Raw genomic sequence first — 25,191 nt, 5'->3', positions numbered from 1 at the left:
CACAATCATGGTCTAATGACAAATTGCAATTCCGCGATAAGAATGTCGAAGAATTTTTTACTAATACAAACCTTCAGATTCCCTTGAATCGGAGGGAGAGGTCTCATCGATTTCGGGTTCCTCTTGAACTGTCTCGTTGATAACCACGTGAGTGCTCCGAGCAAGCGGTTGAGCTACAATTTTAAGATAAGATGGTGTAATACAGATTGTAACCAGAACGCTAGCAAAAACGAAAACAGGATTACTGATAAAACTTTAAAAAAACTACGATTTTTTTTTAGAGGATCATAACCTTACTAACTACAAATATTTCTGAATCTACACAATTAATTTAAAGTCAATTACATCTATTAAAACTTAAAAGTCTTTATACAGTTAAGTAGATATTGAGGTTATATGTATTGGTTGACATAATGAACTACATACATAGGTTTAAATGCAATACAAAATAAACTAACAAGATGTCATATCTAATCTACCATAAGATGATTTTGTTTACTCTATGATGGTCACTGAATGAAATTACGTACTTCAGTAAAAAAAATTGTAACATACTATACAGACGCAATTTTTTGAAGACGTGTGTTCGAGTGCTTTGGTTCAGGGAAGTGGACGAGAACCCTATTAAATATTAAACATTATTTTTAAGTATGTCTAAACCTTGATATCTGAAGCCGTGATAGTTCAGTGGTTATGACGTCCGCCTACAGTAAAGAGGTCGGGGGTTCGATCCCAGGCACGTCCCTCTAACTTTTCGTCGGTATTTCGGAGTCATGTGTGTTTTAAGCAATGAGATGTCGCTTGCTTTAACGATGCAAGAAAACGTCGTGAGGAAATCTGCATGCCTGAGAGTTCTCCATATTGTTCTCCATATGTAAAGTCTGCCAATTCGCACTAGCCCAGCGTGGTGGACTATGGTCTAATCCCTTCTCATTCTGAGAGGAGACCTGTGCTCAGTAGTGGGCCGGTGAGGGGTAGATCATAATGATTTTTAATAAAACTTCAGTTTAAAAACGCTCGAAAAACAAGTACTTACGTAAAGACGAAGTGTTACGGCCGACTGTGTTAATAGTGTCTTCTGTTTGGATGGTGCCTTCAGTTACTCCTATAAAAAAGATGCAGTTTGTAGCTTATTATATGGTTGCGAAACGGTATGGTTCTCAAAAAAGAAGCAACTTATCGCCTGCAAGCTTCCGCAATGTGGATCTACTGAAAAATACTCAAGATCACCAAGATTAACAAGTGTGGTAAAAATCTACTTCATAATTTGATGGATAGCGGTGAAATAAGAGCCACTTTACAAGCAAATGTATTTAAAAAAAATTACCAATGTTAGATGCTTTACTAAAACTAGCGCGCTCCTCCAAGGCTCCGAGATATCGCGTTAGATTGCGACACGACTGCTTGTCCGGCATTTTCTGAAACATTACACTTTTGTTATAAATACGCAAATCGTTTTGCTAATTCTTCACTGCGAAACGACTGAAAAACACCGTCGGCGCGGCGGCTCTCGATCCTCTCCGATATCGTAAGAGAGAGAGAGAGAGAGCAAGAAACAAAGAGAGAGCGAGGGAGAGAAAGAGTGGAGGTGAGAGAGTGGGTGCCGCTGCGTTATCCTACATAGAAATCGTACCATAACCACACGATGCGCTACGACGTCGTGCGGCGCCGCACCGCACACGCATCAGACTTGGGACCAGAGAGACGAGGTGAGGAGGTGTAGTACGTTTCAACGTCATCAGGGGGCACGGCAGTGCCCCCGCCAAGACGAGCCAAACGGCGGCCGGGGCGCTACGTAGTACCTTTTTCTCGAAGTGTTTCGCCGTATTTTCGACCCGTCATAACTTCGGTCTGGATGACGCTAGAAAGCTGAAATTTTCAGTATAAGGTGTCCTCAGCAAATTTACCAAATATACTAAGTATCAAATATCTAGCTTTTATGGTTACAAATTTATTGATACCTAAAATACGCCGTTTTCGTCCCTCACTGATGATCATCACAATTCATAGTCTGTAATTCTAGGGTACTTCCAGAAGTCCTAGAAGGCTGAAATTTGGTATGTAGACTAGAAATTGCATACAAACTACAGGAAAATTAAGAAATTGGCAATGCCCCCCCTCTACGCCTCTTATGAGTAAAGCAAATCTGTAAATTCTGTCGCTAGAATTCTGATATTTTCAGGATAAGATGTCCTTGGCAAATTGATTAAACTCATTGAGTATCAATTGTCTAGCTTTTATAGTTTCAGATTTATTGACAGTCAAAACTTCTAGTCTGTAATTCTAGGGTACTTCCCGAAGTCCTAGAAGGCTGAAATTTGGTATGTAGACTAGAAATTGCATACAAACTACAGAAAAATTAAGAAATTGGCAATGCCCCCCCCTCTACGCCTCTTATGAGTAAAGCAAATCTGTAAATTCTGTCGCTAGAATTCTGATATTTTCAGGATAAGATGTCCTTGGCAAATTGATTAAACTCATTGAGTATCAATTGTCTAGCTTTTATAGTTTCAGATTTATTGACAGTCAAAACTTCTAGTCTGTAATTCTAGGGTACTTCCCGAAGTCCTAGAAGGCTGAAATTTGGTATGTAGACTAGAAATTGCATACAAACTACAGGAAAATTAAGAAATTGGCAATGCCCCCCCTCTACGACTCTTATGAGTAAAGCAAATCTGTAAATTCTGTCGCTAGAATGCTGATATTTTCAGGATAAGATGTCCTTGGCAAATTAATTAAACTCATTGAGTATCAATTGTCTAGCTTTTATAGTTTCAGATTTATTGACAGTCAAAACTTCTAGTCTGTAATTCTAGGGTACTTCCCGAAGTCCTAGAAGGCTGAAATTTGGTGTGTAGACTAGAAATTGCATACAAACTACAGAAAAATTAAGAAATTGGCAATGCCCCCCCTCTACGCACGCCTCTTATGAGTAAAGCAAATCTGTAAATTCTGTCGCTAGAATGCTGATATTTTCAGGAGAAGATGTCTTTGGCAGATTGATTAAACGCATTGAGTATCAATCGTCTAGCTTTTATAGTTTCAGATTTATTGACAGTCAAAACTTCTAGTCTGTAATTCTAGGGTAATTCCCGAAGTCCTAGAAGGCTGAAATTTGGTGTGTAGACTAGAAATTGCCTACAAACTACAGAAAAATTGAGAAATTGGAATTTTCCCCCCTCTACGCCTCTTATGAGAAAAGCAAATCTGTAAATTCTGTCGCTAGAATGCTGATATTTTCAGGATAAGATGTCCTTGGCAAATTGATTAAACGCATTGAGTATCAATTGTCTAGCTTTTATAGTTTCAGATTTATTGACAGTCAAAACTTCTAGTCTGTAATTCTAGGGTACTTCCCGAAGTCCTAGAAGACTGAAATTTGGCATTAAGTACAAATTTCAAGAATTATGAACAACAGATAAATTAAGAAATCGGGTCCCCCTTCATCCCCTCGTATATGAGATGCATATCTGTAAAATTTGTTGCTCGAATACTAAAGTTTACATGATAAGATGTCCGTGGCAGATTTATCAAACGTACCAAGTATCTGTGTTTCCTGAAGTCCTAAAAGACTGAAATTTGGTATATCTGCTTCAAAATTGAGTTGCAAGATTCCACCCGAACAAATATACTTACATACGAGTACATTGCAAGTTGAATAAAAGCTTTTAAAAAAAGAGGGAACGATAGAGAGTGGGCCATGAAAATGATGTACCTACAAGAAATAGATCCAAAAAAAATTTAGGGCACCTGTCAAAAAGAAATGAAATCCCACCAAAAACATTTCATGTAAAAAGTTAGCCAAGACTCACAAGTTCATACTGTTTTCACTGTTAAAAAGTTATGAGATCTCTAGTAGAGCCAAGCCCCTAGCTGAGCTTAGATTTGTGCTGGCCATGGGACCTATCCCAAGTCCAAAGTAATATAGCTCTTAAATGTTCTTGACTATATCACATTTATAACAATAAATAACAAATCACTCTACTTACAGGCTCTGATTCTACAAACCCTATATCTTGGTAAAAAAAGTACGGCTTGGCCGTTTAATGTTCGTAAAACTATTACATGACATAACATATTAAACGTTAAAAGTTATTAAACGGCCAAACCGTACTTTTTTTTACCAAGATATAGGGTTTGTAGAATCAGAGCTTGTAAGTAGAGTGATTTGTTATTTATTGTTATAAATGTGATATAGTCAAGAACCGCACACGCATCAGACTTGGGACCAGAGAGACGAGGTGAGGAGGTGTAGTACGTTTCAACGTCATACTTTTGCCGGAGGGGCAACGCACTGGAAACGCATAATTGGCCTCAGTCTAAGACTTTGCATGGAGAATCTGTACCTGTAACGAGCTAAGTAGTCGCAAAGATTCATACTCACCAGACATAAGTCTCTCAGCGTGACAGCGAGGTCGGAGGCTGTAAGCGCGTCTCTAGGCGGCGACAGTAGAGCCAGCATGCGACACGCCAGCGCCGCTTCGGGACACGTGGGCCGACGAGCCAAGTACCCGCAAAGCACCATGGCCATTGCGCCTTGGCTGTCTATAAGCTATTTAAAAAAGAAGTTTCACTTCAAAAAGTATTATTGGATTTCTTCAATCTGTATTAGGAAAAGAGTAAGAATTAAATTAAAGAAATCATTTTTAAATCCGTCTATCTGTTTGATGCAAGAGCTAAAAACAAAAAGAACAAATCCCGGTATGCTTCGACAATCCAGGTTCCAAAATTCAAAATACATTAATTTACCACCAACATTTTCTCTTCTGAATAAATGTAATTAATTTAAATGACGCCGAGCATGACATATGTTCTCAGAAGGTAAATCGGATTTTTGTCGTTTTGATAACACAATACCAAAACTGATCACTATTAAAAATCGTTTTCAATAAACTCATAAGGTTTTGCTAGCAAATCGGCCCATTCGCAAAATTAACACTACAATTAATATATTATAAAATCCAATAAAGTAATATTAATGCACAATTGAAATTCTTGCTATAGGTACACATCTGTGACATTGATAGTTCACAATACAATAATTAAAAAAACAAATAAATGGAACATACCTCATGGTTAACTCTCGTTAGTGATACGATGAACCTCACGACCGCCTCCTGATCTATTTCGGCCAGCGGCGAACTTGAAGGCGCATTGGCAAGAGCACGGAGAGTCGGTAATGTTGCTTTCTGTTAAACAATTGCCGCAGGTTAGTTCTTGCAATTCACGACTGCGCGTCAATAATTGAGCTATGCTGGCGCTGTGCTGTGCTTAGCCAAGCTAACTTTCTGGTAGTGGTATCATATGACAGGGCTTTACCTGTACGTTCTAAAACAGATTTTTATTAATTTTTATGCATAACAGTATTTGATTTATCGTGCAAAATGTCGAAAAAATACCCGAGTACGGAACCCTCGGTGCGCGAGTCTGACTCGCACTTGGCCGGTATTTTCCAATTCGTGACGCTTAGATTAAGTTGTTGTCCATAGATTACAGTAAGTGCAGTTATCTCTACATGCAGGAACTACATTGAGCTTTCAACACAAATCTGTTTAGTATTGATGCTGATTTTCTTTTGTAGTTACAGTGGAGAGTGTGCACAGGAACTTTTCGATCTTGTCCCCCCCTTCACCATTTTACCACCGAACCACAAGACGTCGGGCGAGTTTCCATCTTTATGTCGTTGATATTCCATCTACACGCACGAAACGTTTTACGTCTTCATTCCTCATACGCATGGCTAAGGTTATTGGAATACTCTTCCGCGATCTGTGTTTCCTACCAATTACAATCCAAGTATCTTTAAAACAAGAGTGAATAGGCACCTTCTAGGTAAACACGTCCCATCTTAGACCACATCATCACTTTCCATCAGGTGTGATTGTAGTCAAGCGCTTACCTATAGTGAATAAAAAAAAAAACAGTGTGGTATTACTCGAAACTCGTACTTAGCCTACAGGATACAATGTCAGTCAAATAGTCGTTTAACTCACCTGTATTTGTTCTTGAGCTCCATCCACACTGCTGGGAAAGGTTTGGAAAAATATCCCTATAGTTTGTCTCAAGACATCTTCTTCCACTAAAATAAAACAATATAATTATATTATTTTTGAACATAAATAATTAGGTAAAATTTTATGCCGCAATTTTTTGCTGATAAAAAGAATACTAGACTAGATGATGTCCCCTACTTCGTCCGTGTGGATTTATGTTTTCAAAAATCCTGCGGAAACCCTTTGATTTTTCGAGATTTAAAGCTGGGGCACACCAAACGCGTATGCAGCACGTAAGCGTAGACGTAGCGCGTACCATGACGTTGTAATGTATGGAACTGTATGAGATATGGCATACCGCTTGCGTGACGTGAAAGTTCGCGTAGACGTAATGCGTGCTGTCATGTCTATGGATTGACGCGCGTCACTACGCACGTGTCACGTGTACGTGCTGCATACGCAATTGGTGTGAATCGGCCTTAAAGTAGCTTATGGAGTTGCAAGCCGTCTTTGTACCTCTTGTCAAATTTGCTTAAACAGATGGGCGTGAAAAGGAAACAGACAGACAGACAGAAATACAGCCACTTTCGCATGTATAATATTAGTATTGATGTTAGTGACCGTTTGCCATATATGAATCAATGAAATTTCAGATTTCTGTCCACTAAAAAATGTCAAATGGTAGTCTTTCTTGCTAACTTCATGCTAACTAAAGACAATCTTTAAAAACGTCATTATTCTTTACCTGTAGCTGGATTGAACCATAGCAATAACAATCTGCTGAGTATAGCCGGCGACACCAAATGGCCCAGGTATATGAGACGGCAAAGCCCTTCCACTATGATAAGCCTATATGGCGGACTCTGCAACACAAAGTCAAAATTTATTTAAAGTATGTACTATTGTATACCTTTTGATTAAATCTAATACGACAAATTAGGCTTATGGCACTTTAATTGCGCCAATGTCAGTATCATCCTCACAGGTTTATATAAAAATCTTTTAGTTTAATTTACAAATTGCGAAAAACTAAATTAAATTTGAATTTCGCGGGTAGACCCGTCGCATCCACCTTAAGCGTTCATGTCTGTACAGTAATTAAAATTATGGTATTTTCAGATCCAGACGATTTGCTACTTGTTGTCTATTTGGTGACTATGGTATTTTTAAATCTAGAAAATTCGTTACTAGCGTATTTTGAATTACGAAATTTTAAGATTCAGACATTTTGCTTCTAGGGCATTTAGCGTTCATGTTTAGTTGTTATGGCGTTCGCATATCAAGACGTTATGGCGATATCGTCATTTTCCAACGTGGACATTCTGATAGGCACTTCTAAAAGTGACGCTTTCCGATAGTTGTAAAACGATATACAACGCCAGGTGTGTCGTTATCTCCATTAGATGTGGGCGTGCGAGGGAGACAGAGAAATAAGAAAGAAAGGGATCTCTTTTTTATGCCTTCCCTAAAAATATCAATAGCTGCCTCATTTTATAAACAATTTTAATTGACTTATTTGCTATAAAACCATGAAAATAAACATGTCCAACTGTTGCGTAAATGCGTAGATTAAAGATTTTGATATAATTTTGTAATATTTGCTTCCCTTAACTTACGGGATCATCCAAAATATTTAGCAGTACTTGAATCACAGTGCAGGGTGGCGAGAGTGAAAGAGCAGACTCGGATACAGTACCTGAAATCACACTAATATAATAAAGGCGAAAGTATGTGTGTGTATGTTTGTTACTCCTTAACGCAAAAACTAATGGACAGATTTGGCTGTTTGGAATGGAAATAGATAATATCTTGGATTAGCACATAGGTTACTTTTTATCCTGGAAAATGAAAGGGGATTTCGAAAAACCTAAAATAAAATAGCAAAGATCTTATACTTCACGAAAAATCGTCAGGATTATTGTAAAAAATTGATTCAACAAAAATGATTCTGGTACTTTGGAAATGAATTACCTAAATGGACTAACGAAACAATCCAATCATACATCTCAGACAGATCAGACATCTCTGTGTTCTAATATTTAGACATTAGTACTGATTTTGAGTGCAGCTAAATTTTAGAGTATTCATTGATATGCAATTACTGATTGATCTTCTTCTGATTAGGCATCTTCTAGGTAAACGCGTCCCATCTTAGGCCACATCATCACTTTCCATCAGGTATGATTGTGGTGAAGCGCGAATTTTAAAAAATGATCCAAGAACGAGAAAGGAAGGTCATCTCTATGTAAAAACTGTTATTATAATATTTACCATCTGCATCTGTGTCTGTGGAATGTTTAGTGTTCCGTTTCTTTGATGAACCAGTTTTTGAGGTATCAATCTCTTCGTCAAAGACGCGCGCGCCGTGCACACATAATATGTCCATAAAGCATTTGAGTACCGTACTTACTGTGGTTTCATTTGTCAAGTCCATCAACTGAAAATAGAAGTATGTTAATCGAGCTACTTCAAATAGGTACTAATGTTCTATCACCTTTATAATGGGGAGTGCATTTAATTTTTACCTTGTGCTATTATTTTATCGTTTCTTTAGCAACTTTTCAACTTACTATGTTTTGTACGTTATTAGATAGCTGAGAATGTGTAGAAGCTTTAGAGATAATCTGCAGGCCAAAAATTTATGTGGTTTTTTGAAAAACAAATATAGTATTTTGGGCAAATAGAAATTTTAAAACTGGTACAGTTTCGGAGCCCTAATCGGAGAACCTATAAGGATTGATTTTATTTTAGTACTTACAAATATTAATTGAGATGTCTGCTACTTAGAAACTAATTTTCAAATAATTTTAAAAGAAACAAATACGTATTTATACTTAAAACAATCAATAACTCTAAAACAGATCATTTTTGCCCATATGTGTTTAGATGTCACTTGATAGCATTTCACCTCCTCTACAACCTCTCAAAGAGAAGCTAACGTTTTACTGGGCTTCATGTATAAATGTTATACACATGGATTAAAAAATATTAAAAATTACTTCCCTGCCTCAAAACGTTTCTGATTTTAAATATAGCAAAAATTAAAATATAGAGAGGCATATTCGCCCAGCGAATAATCTCGTAAAATAAAGATTAAAAAATAAAAAAATAAAAAAAAAAACATCAAAATCAGAGCTGTTTCTGAGGACTTCTGACGAAAAGGCTTCATTGACTCCACTACTAGGGGGTAAATCATAAAACACACCTACAGTAAAATTGTCTTTGAGAATACTTACATTTGTAAAAAAGAACGCTTTGTGATCTTTAGCAAGCTCCTTGTCGAGCATCCCAAACATTGCTACAGTTTCGAGCGCATTATCTCGGATATCCACATTTTGGAATATTTCCACCTGCATAAAAAAATATTGAAAAAAAAAAAAAACAAAAACATAAAAACAAAGATTTTGATTCAAATAAACTTCTCTGCTTTTGAAAGGTCAAATGAATCTAACACTGTTTCGAAATACAAGTTAGCCTTTAACTGCAATCTCACCTGGAGGTAAGTGATAATGCACTATAAGATGGAAGCGGGCTAACCTAGAAGGTGTATGGTAGTTATTGTTAAACCCATTTTCCTTTGGTTTCTACACGGCATCATACCGGAATGCTATATGGCTTGACGGCACAGCTTTGCCGGTAGGGTGGTAACTAACCACGGCCGAAGCTTCCCAACAGACCAGATCAGATATTTAGATATTATACAAGTGTAAATTAAAAATTTATAACACCCCCGACAAGTGAAGGTTACAGTAACTAGAAAAGAGAACTTTCAAACGGCTGAACCGATTTTCTTGGATTATAGCTAAGAACACTCTCGATCAAACCAGCCACCAAACAAAAAAACCTAAATTAAAATCGGTTCATTAGTTTAGGAGCTACGATGCCACAGACAGATACACAGATACTCACGTCAAACTTATAACACCCCTCTTTTTGGGTCGGGGGTTAAAAATTCCATTTCCGGTCGGGGATCGAACCCGGGACTTCCCACTAATAAGACCACAGCGATTCACTGCGCCAGGGAGGTCGTCGGGTCGTAGGAGGTATATCGGGATAAAAATAGGCATTCTCCACATCTTTAACTATGTCCATGCAAAAAATCACGTCGATCCGTTGCTCCGTTGCGGCGTGATTGAAGGACAAACCTACTTACTAATACTAGAAAACACATTTATAATATGGATAGGATTATCGTACGAAATACAAACCTCTAGTTCATTAAACGTCAACTGCAGCATCGTTGTGATAGTTTTCAGTTGTGGGGTATCCAGCGCGCAGTTTAGTATTATAAGACATTTGTTAAGGGTGTCCGCATCACATTGTTTCTCCCTGATAGTCTGAACAAAAAAAATATATCCAGTAATTTTACGAGGTTCCCGAAATATGTTCTTTGATTAAGTATTTTTTCTCAAAATAAAGTTCAAATTGAGTGAGAATTGTTGGTAGCTCGCTATTATGGACGATTACGAAAAATTTACATGTCGCAACCCAAAAGAAGCTCTCGCAATACCTTAATTTTGACTTCATTGTGCGGGTTGGAACGTTTTTCAGAAAATTCGTCCAATTTCGAGATCAAATATTAGGTGTTTAGATTAAACTAAAAAAAGTAAATTGAAATCTCGTGCTATCCTTTTCCACAAGGAGAAAGAAGAAAGAGATAGCAATATATTTAGGTCTGTCACTTTCGTTTAGGTCAGAGAGAGAGAGGTACAACAGAATTAGTCACATTGCCGTTTTCTATAGATTAAAAGGGGAATGAATACTTAAAATTAATCAAAGTAATTGCCCATATTCTTAATGCGTTTCTGCCGTCTAATCTAACTTATTATTCTAGTCTGTAATGCTCGGACCACATTAAGGTTAACGTCAATACCCAACAACGCCATAATTATCACGATAACTCCGCCGAATAATCAACGCGTTAAACTGAGTGGCCACGGTTAACGTCCAATGTCAATTGAATTGGGTTTAAACTCGCCTAACGCCAAACGGCAATGAGAATGCCGTTATAAAATTATAGCGTTGGGTGCGGCTACACCTACGGTTAACAGCCATTAGCGCGTTTATCAACGGCGTTTCGTGTTAATTTAGCAGGAGCTTAAAGGGAGCACTGATGCCTATTACACGAGTATACAACTTATCCTATGCATCAGAGGCTAAACCTAATTTTGGCTGTAAGATTATTTATTGAAACAATAAATGATTTATTCGTTCGCTTTCTTCTGCTTCTGAAAAACAATTTTTATTTCCTTGTAGAAATTTTCCAAATCACTCAAATAATGTTAGTCGATTGGACCCATGACCTAAGAGTACGAAGGATGAAGGAGGGTTTCTGAAAGTAGCTCCTTTACGAAAATCACCCACCCAAACAAATTGTTCATTTATTAAACTTACTGGCATAGGTTGCGGCGGCGGTGGCTGACTTTGAATACTTAGTTCTTCAATTTTCCTTTGTATATCTGCTACCTGGAAAAGAGATTTAACTTTTTACTGTTTGAATTCAAACATTGTAATATGTGAAACTCTGAGTTAATCTTCGAAATACTACATAGTCAAGTTTGAGTTGTCTATAAAAATCAATTAAATTGACAATTTTTTTTTAATACCGATCGACTCAATTTCATGTAAGGATCATTTCATTGTATGGAAAGAAAAGAATCGAGACAGCAGAAGTTGGCAAATTTAAGTAAATGTTTTAAGTTTTGAAAAAAAAATGTTTACTTAAATTTGACCATTTAATATTTTGAATTTGACGGAGAAAGGGGAATATTAATCGTGATTAACATGGACAATATTCTTTACAAATATATATGTATATAATAATATATATAATACATACATATATATATATTATATATATAAAGAAAAATTTTGTTATATTACTCACCTTAGCTTTACATTCAGCTGCAAGTGTATAGTTTTCAGCTCTTACTGCTTCCTCTTGCGCTTCTTGCGCTACATTCAAGGATACGCGTAATCTTGCCCTCTAAAAATGCAAAAATGCATTCCTCTATTAGTTGATAAATAAGTTCACAAGGAACAACAAGTAAAGGAAATACTGACTGACTGACTGATTGATCTATCAACACACAGCTCAAACTACGGGACAGATTGGGCTGAAATTTGGCATGCAGATGTAGCTATCATGATGTAGACATCCGCTAAGGGTTTTTAAATATTCAATCCCTAAGGGGCTAAAATTGGTGTAGTCCACGCGGACGAAGTCGCGAGAATAAGCTAGTTCGCTATAATCTGCTAAAACAGAAAATCTGTATGGTACAACGTGCAGGTTACGATATCAACGCTTTGACTACCAAACATGCAGTAAAGTAAGCAAAACAAGAAATGCATGTGCACCAAAGAAATGCACCACCATCCCTCCCAGTACTAAACATACAGGAAAAGCAAGCAAGCAATATGCATTGCCACCAGTGCCACACATTACCCTTGTAATCTAAAACACACTCAATTTATGTTTCACTCCAACACATTATCCTTTAATTTTTAGAGTTCCGTACCTCAAAAGGTACCTATAGGGTACTTCCCATTGACCTAGAATCATGAATTTTGGTAGGTAGATAGGTCTTATAGCACAAGTACAGGAATATATCAGAAAACATTTGTGGTTACATCATTAAAAAAAAATTGAAATGTTTGAATTTTCAAAATAAGATAACTATACCAAGTGGGGTATCATATGAAAGGGCTTTACCTGTACATACTAAAACAGGTTTTTATTTATTTTTATGCATAATAGTTTTTGATTTATCATGCAAAATGTTGGAAAAATACCCGAGTACGGAACCCTCAGTGCGCGAGTCTGACTCGCACTTGGCCGGTTTTCTTTGGCAGGATGAGTCCTAAACTTGCCTGCATTTTCATTTCCGCAGTGTCAACAGGCGGCGGCGGCGCTACAGGCTCCTCAAGCTCGGGCGGCTCGCGTAAGGCGGACACTATGCCACATATGATGTCTATACGCGGCGTTATGTCCGGTACGACCATCTCCAGAGCCGCTACGAATGCACGTATAACGTCCGCGCTTAGCGCCCCGTAGTCGCCTAGACAATGAGGAATGTTAGATGAAAAAATGTTGCAAGGGCGCGCGTAAAAAGGTCAATATTACATGGGTTTCAATGAAATCTGAGTTTTATTTAAGATCCCTGCTCTCTTCCACATCTTTGAGAGCAGTAACTGGTAAGGGTTTTTTAACACGTTTTTATCAACTCGCTTTCTTGTCGGTCTGATTGTTTGTTTGTCAGTCTGGTACAAATATTGCAACCGATGTTAAACTAACTTCCCGATGTAATGTTTGCTTGTAATTTTAAACATAGGTTGGAATTGGACGGCAACGCAACATTAACAATAAAGCATTATTGTTGTTAATATAAGCTTTTGTTCGAATGCAATCACAGTTCACACCAAACAGTAAGTGATGATGCAGCTGAAGGTGGAGCGCGCCTGTCTAGAAGATGCCTATTCACGTCTTTTCTTTTGAAAGTATTAACATTATAGCTAGCAGGGAAAACTGCCACCAGGGCGGAAGGTCATTCCATATTCTAGCAATGCGTACTAGAAACAAAAGCTGATCGCTTCGTAAGAGTCTGTCGAACTGATTGTTGCACATAGGTTCCTTTTACAATGTAACCAAGGAGTAAGGTCGGATTTTTGAACTTCCCACGTGATAGGGAATAAAGGGGATCTATATTTTTGCCGAGCTGTGGGCGTTTGCTAGTAGTTATACATTACTGATGAGGGTATCAGTGATAAGATCCTTGTTGGGGTCGCTGGCGTCGTACACGTGCAATATACCGCCCAACTCGTGTAGGACATACTGACGGGTGCAGAACAACACTGAGTGTTCCCTTTCGAATGGATAATGTTGTTAATAGCTGTTGTTAACATTACCGGTGAGCGTATCAGTGATCAGATCCTTGAGCGCCGCGCGGCCGGCGGGGTCGCTGGCGTCGTACACGTGCAGCATGCTGCCGAGCTCGTGTAGGACATACTGACGGGTGCTGAACATCACTGAGTTTTCCCTTTCGAATGGATAATGTTGTTAATAGCTGTTGTTAACATTACCAGTGAGCGTATCAGTGATCAGGTCCTTGAGCGCCGCGCGGCCGGCGGGGTCGCTGGCGTCGTACACGTGCAGCATGCTGCCGAGCTCGTGTAGGACATACTGACGGGTGCTGAACATCACTGAGTTTTCCCTTTCGAATGGATAATGTTGTTAATAGCTGTTGTTAACATTACCAGTGAGCGTATCAGTGATCAGGTCCTTGAGCGCCGCGCGGCCGGCGGGGTCGCTGGCGTCGTACACGTGCAGCATGCTGCCGAGCTCGTGTAGGACATACTGACGGGTGCTGAACATCACTGAGTTTTCCCTTTCGAATGGATAATGTTGTTAATAGCTGTTGTTAACATTACCAGTGAGCGTATCAGTGATCAGGTCCTTGAGCGCCGCGCGGCCGGCGGGGTCGCTGGCGTCGTACACGTGCAGCATGCTGCCCAGCTCGTGTAGGACATACTGACGAGTGCTGAACATCACTGGGTTTTCCGCCTCGGATGGACACGGAGATTCAACTATTCTGTTAGAAAATACAACAACAAAGGTATATGTCCGAACAAGAAGAGGTTACTATTTCAATATTTAATAAATAATAATTTCGATTTTTTTTTTCTGTAAAATCATGTTGAAAAAGATGTGACAAGGATAGATTTATTCACTTTAGTGTACTGATAATGAGATGGTAACACAACAATGTTAAAAAAATATCTTAATACAAATAATCTTAAAAAAAATATCTTAATCTGTTTTCAGAATTTTTTTCTATTGAGGAAATTAGATCCAATCGTGTTTCCATCATTGAGTTTAGCTTAAAGACCTAATAAGCACATGTTGAAACATAAAAGAAAGTCATATAGTATTCATAGTTTTCAAACAAGCAGCTTCCAAAAGTCGCAAATCAAAATGTTATATATGGACTCTTAAAAGTGAAATGTTCAAGTTTAAGCTTGAAATCATAATTTTTAAATAAACGATGTTGGTGGTCCTAAAGTATGGTGGTATAAAAAAGTTGATATACATACGCTCGTATATATCCCGTAAGCACTACCAGATCAGGCAACACTGTCTCCAGAGTCTCGTCGTCATCAATCTTCTGCAAATGCTCCGCTAGGTGACGCCAGTACCAAGCAGTCTCCTTATTCAGCTTCTCAGCTGGTATGAGACGATGCGACTTTTCAGTTGGGAGCCATTCCAAAAGCTCGGAGATTGGAAGGCGTCTGGAAATACACCATATACATTGATGCTAATTCGGTTTTATTCAATAAAATTGCTAGAATGGAAAGCGGCAGCGCTTCTTTTTCTTACCCTAAGAGTTACTTTAATACTATTTTCATTGATTTTATATTAGATCTTATCCCAAAAAACAAATAGGTATTTTTCGTTCATTTTTTCCATTACAAGTTAGCCCTCAACTGCGATCTCACCTGGTGGTAAGTGATGATACAGTCTAAGATGGTAGCAGGCCCATACCCCATATCCACCATAGCTCTTATCGGTAGAAACCAGCATCGTACCAGAACACCGAATGGCTGCACATTTTTGCCGGTAGGATAGCAACTAGGTTCAATTATAGGGACTTAAGCTTACTTGAAAAGTGACTCCAAAAGCTTCCCCGCTACGTACTGGGAATCCTTGGCATCTTGAGCGTTGTCTAAGCGGATGGCTTTGAGCAGATCTATTATGTTGCCCTGGAATGAGCTGAGCCAGCCTGGTATCAGTATCTCTTCCACTACACGTCTAACGCGTGGACTGCGTTCCGTCAAACCCACCTAGATTAAAAAATTATGTAGTCTCCAGCCAATATCTTGAGCTAAAATTCATAGTGGAAGTTGGCAAAAGCGCGCAGGAAGGGCCGACTTATCAACTAATCGCATGATTATGATGACACAGACAGGATCAACCAATTGTATCATGTTCTAGTTGTTTGACAGACGCTGTACCACAGACTAACTGTGCCATCTACTTGTTTACTGCTTGCTGTGTTAAGTAACAGATTGCATTTCGGTGGTTGTCTTAATAATACTGTCCTTGTCCAAAAGGATAGAAACTCCAGAATTTGCATGTAGGTTTTCTTTATAGCTTAGAGTTTAGACCCACACCACAGTCACTAAACTTGTAACAAAACCTCCAGGCTTCACCTGCACTGGCAGGTGTCATATGTAGGCTATAAAATGACTAGGTATGTAACATGAGCCAATCGTGGCACAGTGACAAATACCTAGCAAGTGCCAGACATTGTTTCAGGATCAAACTGAGAGCACCGTACACTACACTATAGGCAAAGAGAAGGGCTTTTCAGAAATTCGAGCCGAATTAAGCGGGGATAGGTCTGCTAGTAAATAAGTATATACACACCTTCAATACAAGCACGCGTTGCCTCACTTTCAGTTGGGTGACGTTAATGGCGGTTATGTAGAGGAAGGCGGCGCGCCTCACCGCCTCATCGACATCGCAGAGTCGCTCCAGAACAAATGGCACATTGCGCAAGTTTTTGGCTATCGACATTAATATCGCCCTGGAAATAAAAGTAGCTTATGTAAAGTAGCTTAAATAGCATGCGGACAAGCATAGATTTAGATTTTTTACTAATCCTATGGGAACTCTTTGATTTTCCAGAAAGAAAAGTAGTCTATATTATCACTTTCCTGGTCTTTAATTATGCCCATGTAAAAAATCACGCCAATCCATTGCGTCTTAATTAAAGTCAACATCATCATCCAGTCATTTAGTCTAAATATATAAAAAAAAAAGATGACTGACTGACTGACCTACCAACGCACAGCTCGAACTACTGGACATATTGGGCATGCAGACTAAGTCATGACTATTATGACAGACATTCGCTAAGAAAAGATTTTTGTAAATTCAACCACTAAGGGGTTAGTAAGGGGCTAAATAGGGGTTTGATATTTATGTATTTATGTAGTCCACACCGACGAAATCGTGGGTATAAGCTAGTATAATATAAGTAAAAGATCAAGATTTCATAATTTACCTTCTTACAGAAGAGCTGGGATCGCAGCTCATATGGAAACGATAAGCTCTAGTAACTTCATCATCTGGTTCCAAGGGGTTCTGCAGTCTTTGTAGAGCGAGCGCTGCGCGGCACCGCACCGCGCCGCGCGTGTCTTGAAGACGGTCCATCTAAAGAATATATCATAAGTTACGAGTGTGCAATAATGCAGCTCTACTAACGACTGGAACAGGAGTGTAAAAGGCAAACTCGCCAAAAAATTGCTGGGTAGTTTGTTGAGGCATAAACTTAATTGTATTTTAGTGTTTAAACTCTCTTGTATAATATCCATTGTCAACGGAAACATTTAAGTGCGGAAACCAGCCCAGAGAGAAGAAAGAGAAAGAGAGATCCATTGTCAAATAGCTAATACTGGCTTACTTCGACTACTTATGTGAGCTGCATTAATTGTGTCTGTTTGTGTAGATTGTAACTTAAAAACTAAACTAAAATAAACTTAAATCTAAATTAAAATAAATTGAAGTCTAAAACCTAATCAAAACCATGGCAATGAGGCATTGTATCCTGTAATTGTAAATGGTGGGAGCAAAGCCCCTTTGGATGATAAAAATAAAAAAAAACTGTCAATTTAATTTGAGATTTTATACTTGAATTAGTCACAATGTGTTCATTTGCCCCATTTGTTCAATTCACTTTCAATTTAGGTAGTCACCGCAAACGCTCAATATAAAAGCTTCACTTTAAAAAATATAATTCATACCTGGGACCTAAGTAGTTTGTCACACAAGTCATCATCCAGAGAGGCATCATCACCCAGAGCAGCAAGCACAGATGCCAGCAACTGACTTGCTCTGTATCTAACTGACTGACCAGAGACACACTGACACTGAAAGAGAAAATTCTATTTTATATTCTTATAGTAATTATTATTATCGATGACTTATTCAAATTATGTTAATGGCCTTTATTGCCTTTAATGAATATTGCATGCGATACTTGGTAATACACAGCTTCCAAAAATTATTGTAACACCATTTCACATGTATTTTTTGCAATAAATGAATTATAAATTATGAATGCCTTATTATTATTATGTGTTTATGCCATATCCATCAAAGCAGAGAAGGGTAGAGACAGATTTAGCAAACCAATCATAGTATTGATGAATGAGATCATTTTGCACGTCTATTAATCAATAGTAATTAATTCATCCATCTGGTCTACTGTTCACATAGACTATCACTGAAGTGGATCGTGGGCTGAAAGAATTTTCATAAATGGATCAATAGTGTAACGTGTACCTTAGCGGTCCCGTTACATCCTTTATTTAGATCGCATATTTTTATTAACATAACCTGAAATCTGTTTGTAGACCTTTTATACGTCATATGTCAGTGTCCCAAACTTCACCATGACGTTTCTAAGGCGTGACGTTTGGGAATGTAATTCAACGATCTGTCAAACCTTCTTTCATATTGGAAAAAAAACTAGTAACATTTTTGACAGCTCGTTTACCGAATGAAGTTGGCATCTTTCGGTGGCCATTTTGAAGGTTCACTTTTTCTTCCTACATAGACACGCAAACATTTGCTCGTCAATTATTAATTTTTAAAATGTGAAAGTTAAACTAAATAAGTATAATACATATTTATGGGCCAGAGGGCTATAGAGTGGTAGGACACGGCGCTTTTAGCGGTAAGTGTTCATTTTTCTACCCAATCTCGCCATTAGAACATTGAATTTTCCAACAAGAAAATGAATGAAAATTTTAACCTAACATTTCCTTGTTACAGCCGTTGATCCTAGATCGTTGATCCTAGATCGTTGATCCTAGATTGTTATCATTTAACGCCTCATTTGAGCGTTTATCATGAGGATTTTCCCGTAAATTTCATTTTGGATCGTACATGTTACGTTTTATATCGGATTCCATCCCGGAATTGGTGTGATGGAATACAGTTTTCGGCCTGTGGAATTGGTTGGATATTCGACATGTGCCTAGCTTATTCTCTATTTTAACAAATTTTGTGATAATTTGGACTTTATTTTTTTTATAACCTAGTGTGTGGCCATGTGGCCCAGGTACTATAAGTTTGTTTATTTTTGATAATTGTATAAAATATATAAAAAAATTAAGACAAGTGACAATTGGCTCATTGTATCTATATATAAGACATATAAAATTAAGACAAGAACAAAGGGGCGATACCTATTATAAATTGTCATATTTTTTTTCCCTCTTTAATAAATAAAATTTGTATAAAACTTTAGAAATTTAATAAATTAATTTTTAATAATAAATTTTAAATTCTTTGATTTTTATTCACCAATATTTATTTCTTGAGGACATTTGGCGTCCCGGAATAGAGAGCACGGCTAGGTGGACCGAATCTCTGACTTGCGATTAAAAGTCCAGGCCTCGGCAAGTCTATCTGTGGAGATTTCTATCCAGCTGGCTGGCGCCCGAAGGTTTTCCCTATATTCATTCTATATATATATATATTTTGTCAGCTGGAAGTAAAAGTAAGGATTTAATTTTATTGTATTGTCTTTTATTTTATTTTTTTAAATTTTTCACCTATTGGGTGGTGAAAAATTTTCTTTGTTACAATTGGCAGCCCCGAACAGGGACTGATTTTTATTTGGGAACCTAGTTGTGTTGATTCTCATAGTATTAGTGAATAAATATTTTAATTGTTCTCGTTCTTGTCTTAATTTGTATTTTTTGTAATATTTTAAGGTGTATTGTATTCTTGTAACTTATTTTTTTTTATTGTATGCCTAGATACTAAGATGTTTGTCTTAGCATAGCAATTTAAGTGTGCTCGCCTAGTTAATAAGCGTAGTTTATTTTGAGGTTTTTATATTACTATTATTTATGTGTTACTAGTGAAAATGCTACTTACCTAAAAAGGCCATTTCTTTGTAAGAAACGGAGCCAAAAACTTGATAGGTGTCGCTGTGACCAGTTTTCTCTTGAAAATGATAGGTGCACGATGATGGAAAATCTATTTTATTTAATTTTATCTATTTTTTTTTTTAGGCTTTTTGGAAATTTTGTTAGAAGAATCTTCTAGAGAATAGACAGCGTTTGTAGTCCCAGGTCGTGGTCTATTTGTATTCGTTAGGATGTTATTTGGTATGACAAATGCACCGTCGAATTACACAGACTTTCTGATCGTTTGTTTGGACCAGATTTTGATAACGAAGTCCTGTTACCTAGATGATATTATTATTTTACTTTCAAAAGATTTTAAATTCATTCAGCATTTTAGATAAATAAATATCAAAGATTAAAAGATTCTAGACTTGCAAATAACTTAAATAAATTTGAATTTTGCTAAAGAATATAATATTCCAAAAATATTTCATAACATACTCCTCAGAATAACCCAGTTGAACGTTTTAATAAGACTATTGAGACTTGTCTAGCATGCTATGTTGAGAACGATCATAGAACGTGGTATAGGTATTTACCCCATGTTCAGGCAGCTATTAATGGCACTATTAATTTAGTTACAGGATACACACCTAATTTTCTTATGTTTGGTAGGGAAGTTTTCCTTGATGGATCCTTACATAAATTTTATTCTATCTCTGACCCTTCAGAGTTAACTATTGGTAGTCGTTCAGATTATTCGGACGCACTTCTTACTTTGAGTAATATTTTTGATAAAACTGTTAGTAATCTGGCCAAGTCATATAGACGAAATGCCAAATACTACAATGAAGGAAGAAAAAGCATTTCTTATTGTGTTGGAGACACAGTTTGGAGGCGCAACTTTGTGCAATCCAATGCTGCTTCTTTCTTTTCCGCAAAATTAGCCCCTAAATTTGTTAAATGTAAAATAATAAAGAAAATTTCAGATAATGTATATTTATTAAAAGATTTGGGAAAAAATTGTACAGGTAGATACCATATAAAAGATATTCTTAAAATTTGACAAAATTAAAACTTAAAATTAATTTTAACAGGAAAAGAATCTAGCAGAAGCTAACACAATAAGGACTCATTATTATTTTGTGTAGGATTTTTGGCTCCTTTGTCAGTCCTACCGATTTGTAGGTTGCGGCTATGCAGTTGCTCCGCATTACCTCCTTTTTTTTTGTATATATTGTATATTTTTGATTTTATAGTTCTGTTTATAAGAGATCTTTTGGTAGCGGTTATGCAGTTGCTTCGTTTTACCAGGCTCTTGAAGAACTCATTTTGGTTGCGGTTTTGCCTTTGTTTGCACCGTATTACCTAATTTTGTTGTAAATATGTATAGTTTTCTTTTAAGGGATTACGGTTTAGCACATGCCCCGTACTATCCTCCTGCTTGTTCTGCTATAGTCAGACAGGTAGTTTTGTAAATATGTACAGATCTTTTGTGGGATCATGGTTGGCACATGCTCCATGTTATCCTCCTGCTTGTGTCTGTTTTATCGGGCAAGTAGATGTATATATTTTTTTCTATGTGGGTCTTTAGTACTCATCCTTGGCCTTGTCTCACACATGTGGACATGTTCGCTAGGTCCTTGCTTTAGGCAGGACGATGTTTTAGGTGTTGCTCTTTTGTAGCGCATCTTTATTTTGGATGGTTCGACAATGCGCGGCGAGGGTGCCTGAGTGCTTTGTTCGGTTGCATACCATTCCGAAAACCCCTTAGCTAGGTTAGTTCGTCAATACGCGGCGAGGGTGCCTCAGTGGATTGATCAGTTGCATACTAACTCTAGACTCTTTTTATTTTGGCTTATGTTGTGTTAGGTTGGTTTGCCATTTCACGGCGTTGATGCTTAGTGTCTTGGTCAGTAGTATACCAATCCTAATCACACACTCTTTAGAAAGTTTTCTTCCCTTCTTAGCTAGTTTGGTTTGCCATTTCACAGCGTTGATGCTAGTGTCTTGGACAGTAGTATACCAATACTATGCAATTCTAGTTTAGGAATTTTGTTTTAATGGATTGCTTCTCAATCTGTATTTATTAATGATTATTTGGTTGTTTTGGCTTACATAAATTTAGATATTTAACTTTCCTTTTGTTTGGTAGTTCCCTTTGTTTTGTCTTATAGAATTGTTTAGGGTAAAGAAAAAAAAAAGGTTTTTTTTTCTTTTCTCTAGAAAGGGGAAATTGTAACGTGTACCTTAGCGGTCCCGTTACATCCTTTATTTAGATCGCATATTTTTATTAACATAACCTGAAATCTGTTTGTAGACCTTTTATACGTCATATGTCAGTGTCCCAAACTTCACCATGACGTTTCTAAGGCGTGACGTTTGGGAATGTAATTCAACGATCTGTCAAACCTTCTTTCATATTGGAAAAAAAACTAGTAACATTTTTGACAGCTCGTTTACCGAATGAAGTTGGCATCTTTCGGTGGCCATTTTGAAGGTTCACTTTTTCTTCCTACATAGACACGCAAACATTTGCTCGTCAATTATTAATTTTTAAAATGTGAAAGTTAAACTAAATAAGTATAATACATATTTATGGGCCAGAGGGCTATAGAGTGGTAGGACACGGCGCTTTTAGCGGTAAGTGTTCATTTTTCTACCCAATCTCGCCATTAGAACATTGAATTTTCCAACAAGAAAATGAATGAAAATTTTAACCTAACATTTCCTTGTTACAGCCGTTGATCCTAGATCGTTGATCCTAGATCGTTGATCCTAGATTGTTATCATTTAACGCCTCATTTGAGCGTTTATCATGAGGATTTTCCCGTAAATTTCATTTTGGATCGTACATGTTACGTTTTATATCGGATTCCATCCCGGAATTGGTGTGATGGAATACAGTTTTCGGCCTGTGGAATTGGTTGGATATTCGACATGTGCCTAGCTTATTCTCTATTTTAACAAATTTTGTGATAATTTGGACTTTATTTTTTTTATAACCTAGTGTGTGGCCATGTGGCCCAGGTACTATAAGTTTGTTTATTTTTGATAATTGTATAAAATATATAAAAAAATTAAGACAAGTGACAATTGGCTCATTGTATCTATATATAAGACATATAAAATTAAGACAAGAACAAAGGGGCGATACCTATTATAAATTGTCATATTTTTTTTCCCTCTTTAATAAATAAAATTTGTATAAAACTTTAGAAATTTAATAAATTAATTTTTAATAATAAATTTTAAATTCTTTGATTTTTATTCACCAATATTTATTTCTTGAGGACATTTGGCGTCCCGGAATAGAGAGCACGGCTAGGTGGACCGAATCTCTGACTTGCGATTAAAAGTCCAGGCCTCGGCAAGTCTATCTGTGGAGATTTCTATCCAGCTGGCTGGCGCCCGAAGGTTTTCCCTATATTCATTCTATATATATATATATTTTGTCAGCTGGAAGTAAAAGTAAGGAATTAATTCTATTTTGTTTTGTTTTTTTTAAATAAATTTTATTTTAAATTTTTCACCTATTGGGTGGTGAAAAATTTTCTTTGTTACAATAGTTTCTGAAATTACCTCCTACATCCAAACTTACAAACTGCCACTTTATGTTATTAGCATCCATAGTGTAGATAAAAATAAAAAAAAAGGTTATTTATCAATACAAATTAATAATACAATAAATTGATTAATAATTACTCACATCAAAAATAATGTCAAAGATGAACAAAAGGAATTCCTCTTCATCATCGAGAGCAATGCAGAAAGTGGAAACAAACTGGACAACTCGATCAACATTTGCGCTTGTGTCTCCAAAGGTGAATAAGTAATGAAGAGCATTTCTGAAACTTTCCCTAAAAGTGTCTTGGTCAAGCTGTGAAGAGACAATTTAAATTGCTTTATTAAAAAGGGATATTACTAGTGGGTTCACCCCCCCAACTAACATCTTGCATTCTATAAGTTGATCCAGTAAGATAGACAGACAAATGGACAGACAAGTGCAAATTCACCGAAGTAGACTAATAGACCTTGCTTTGCTTGGTCACAAATATCACAAACAATCCTTTACTAGAAGACACATCTGCACCCCCACTGAGGATAAGAGCTAATCATGACTTAACTACTGGGAACATACTGTTTTGTCTGAGCATAAACAACAGGTCAAAATTTATTAAATCCTTAGACAGGTTTGCATAATATATTTATTACATTTAACTATTGCTCTATTACTACTACTATTGTACTAGAAGTGGAGATGACAGTATTATCTACGAAGAATGAGGATAAAACTTCTTTTAACAACAATATGCTACAATATTACGTTCGGTATAGGAAGAAAACAGGTAAGTATTCCAATGAAGCCAAACCTTATGGTTACAAGATAGGTACCTGATCTAGAAGCGACATTCATAAATAAAACATACCTTTCTGTACAGTTTTTTCATTTCCTTCACATATTTTTTATGCTGTACCACATTGTATTGAACATTTTGGAATATCTTGAACATAGTTGGATTGTTTCGCGGGTTTGGTTTCTCAACCGCCACAAGCGCGTCCATCTCCGTAGGAGGCATAATATTTTATATTATGTATTTTATAAGATAGTTAATAAAACTTAACGTACAAAGCTATTGTATTGTCTTTTAAATTTACTAATGTTTTATTACACAGTACACACTTATTTTCTACAAGTTTATTTTCGAAAATTCAAAATCAGAAGTTTATTTGTCGGTTTGAAGGTTCGTATATACGTTTAGTCTATGGTTTGGTTTAATGCACTAGGGATGCAAATAACGAATAACAATTTCGATTTTTATTTTTTATGGTGATCGATGAAAGTGACAGAATTAGTAGGTACGCCGTACGATACAATCTATAGCGATTCGAATGTCAACAATTGCGAATTGATTGTACAATATTTTTTAACGTTTCCATTGCTACCAGATTTTTAGGAAGGTGTGAACATTATCCCAAACAAAAACATTTCATGTGAAGAATAAGGGTCAGTTCCTATCAAAAAGTTTCGGCCAGTAAAAGTACTGATATCAAAAATTATGGCCAGTTCTTTGCTAGGCTCGGTAAATGGAACCATACAGTTGTATAATATGGTGTATCTTCTTCGACCACCTTCAAGCTGTCATTGCATTCATAGGGATCCTGTTAAAATGTGTTTACCTAAATAATTTATGTCTTAATATTAACACCGCAATTTGAAGCTCATTTGGACTGGCAACTGTCGCAACAAGAATAATTCAGCCGAACACAACATTGT

The 25,191-nt window shown here is 36.9% G+C and overlaps 1 protein-coding gene across 1 annotated transcript in view; it reads right to left on the bottom strand.

Annotated features, from left to right (window-relative positions):
• The window catches only part of LOC123870874 (condensin complex subunit 3), a 30,100-nt gene extending 5,427 nt beyond the window's left edge, over positions 1–24,673 (bottom strand). Inside the window, exons 1-22 of the mRNA XM_045914357.1 lie at positions 24,344–24,673; positions 23,623–23,793; positions 17,796–17,921; positions 17,057–17,205; positions 16,417–16,576; positions 15,649–15,830; positions 15,084–15,278; positions 14,421–14,581; positions 12,864–13,051; positions 11,881–11,979; positions 11,388–11,459; positions 10,202–10,330; positions 9,230–9,343; positions 8,265–8,430; positions 7,610–7,689; positions 6,739–6,856; positions 5,994–6,079; positions 5,070–5,189; positions 4,385–4,552; positions 1,328–1,418; positions 1,037–1,105; positions 72–173 (exon numbers count right to left, since the gene is read on the bottom strand). Coding sequence (XP_045770313.1) covers positions 72–173; positions 1,037–1,105; positions 1,328–1,418; positions 4,385–4,552; positions 5,070–5,189; positions 5,994–6,079; positions 6,739–6,856; positions 7,610–7,689; positions 8,265–8,430; positions 9,230–9,343; positions 10,202–10,330; positions 11,388–11,459; positions 11,881–11,979; positions 12,864–13,051; positions 14,421–14,581; positions 15,084–15,278; positions 15,649–15,830; positions 16,417–16,576; positions 17,057–17,205; positions 17,796–17,921; positions 23,623–23,793; positions 24,344–24,493 — 2,896 coding nt within the window. The 5' untranslated portion in view covers positions 24,494–24,673. The remainder of the gene's footprint in view (positions 1–71; positions 174–1,036; positions 1,106–1,327; positions 1,419–4,384; positions 4,553–5,069; positions 5,190–5,993; positions 6,080–6,738; positions 6,857–7,609; positions 7,690–8,264; positions 8,431–9,229; positions 9,344–10,201; positions 10,331–11,387; positions 11,460–11,880; positions 11,980–12,863; positions 13,052–14,420; positions 14,582–15,083; positions 15,279–15,648; positions 15,831–16,416; positions 16,577–17,056; positions 17,206–17,795; positions 17,922–23,622; positions 23,794–24,343) is intronic.
• Between the last annotated feature and the right edge of the window lie 518 nt (positions 24,674–25,191).

Source organism: Maniola jurtina, chromosome 13 (genome assembly GCF_905333055.1).
Source record: "Maniola jurtina chromosome 13, ilManJurt1.1, whole genome shotgun sequence".
In the NCBI taxonomy this organism is placed as follows: Eukaryota; Metazoa; Arthropoda; class Insecta; order Lepidoptera; family Nymphalidae; genus Maniola; species Maniola jurtina.
Note: the sequence above shows the minus strand (reverse complement) of the source record. Positions and strands in the feature narration are given on the sequence as shown.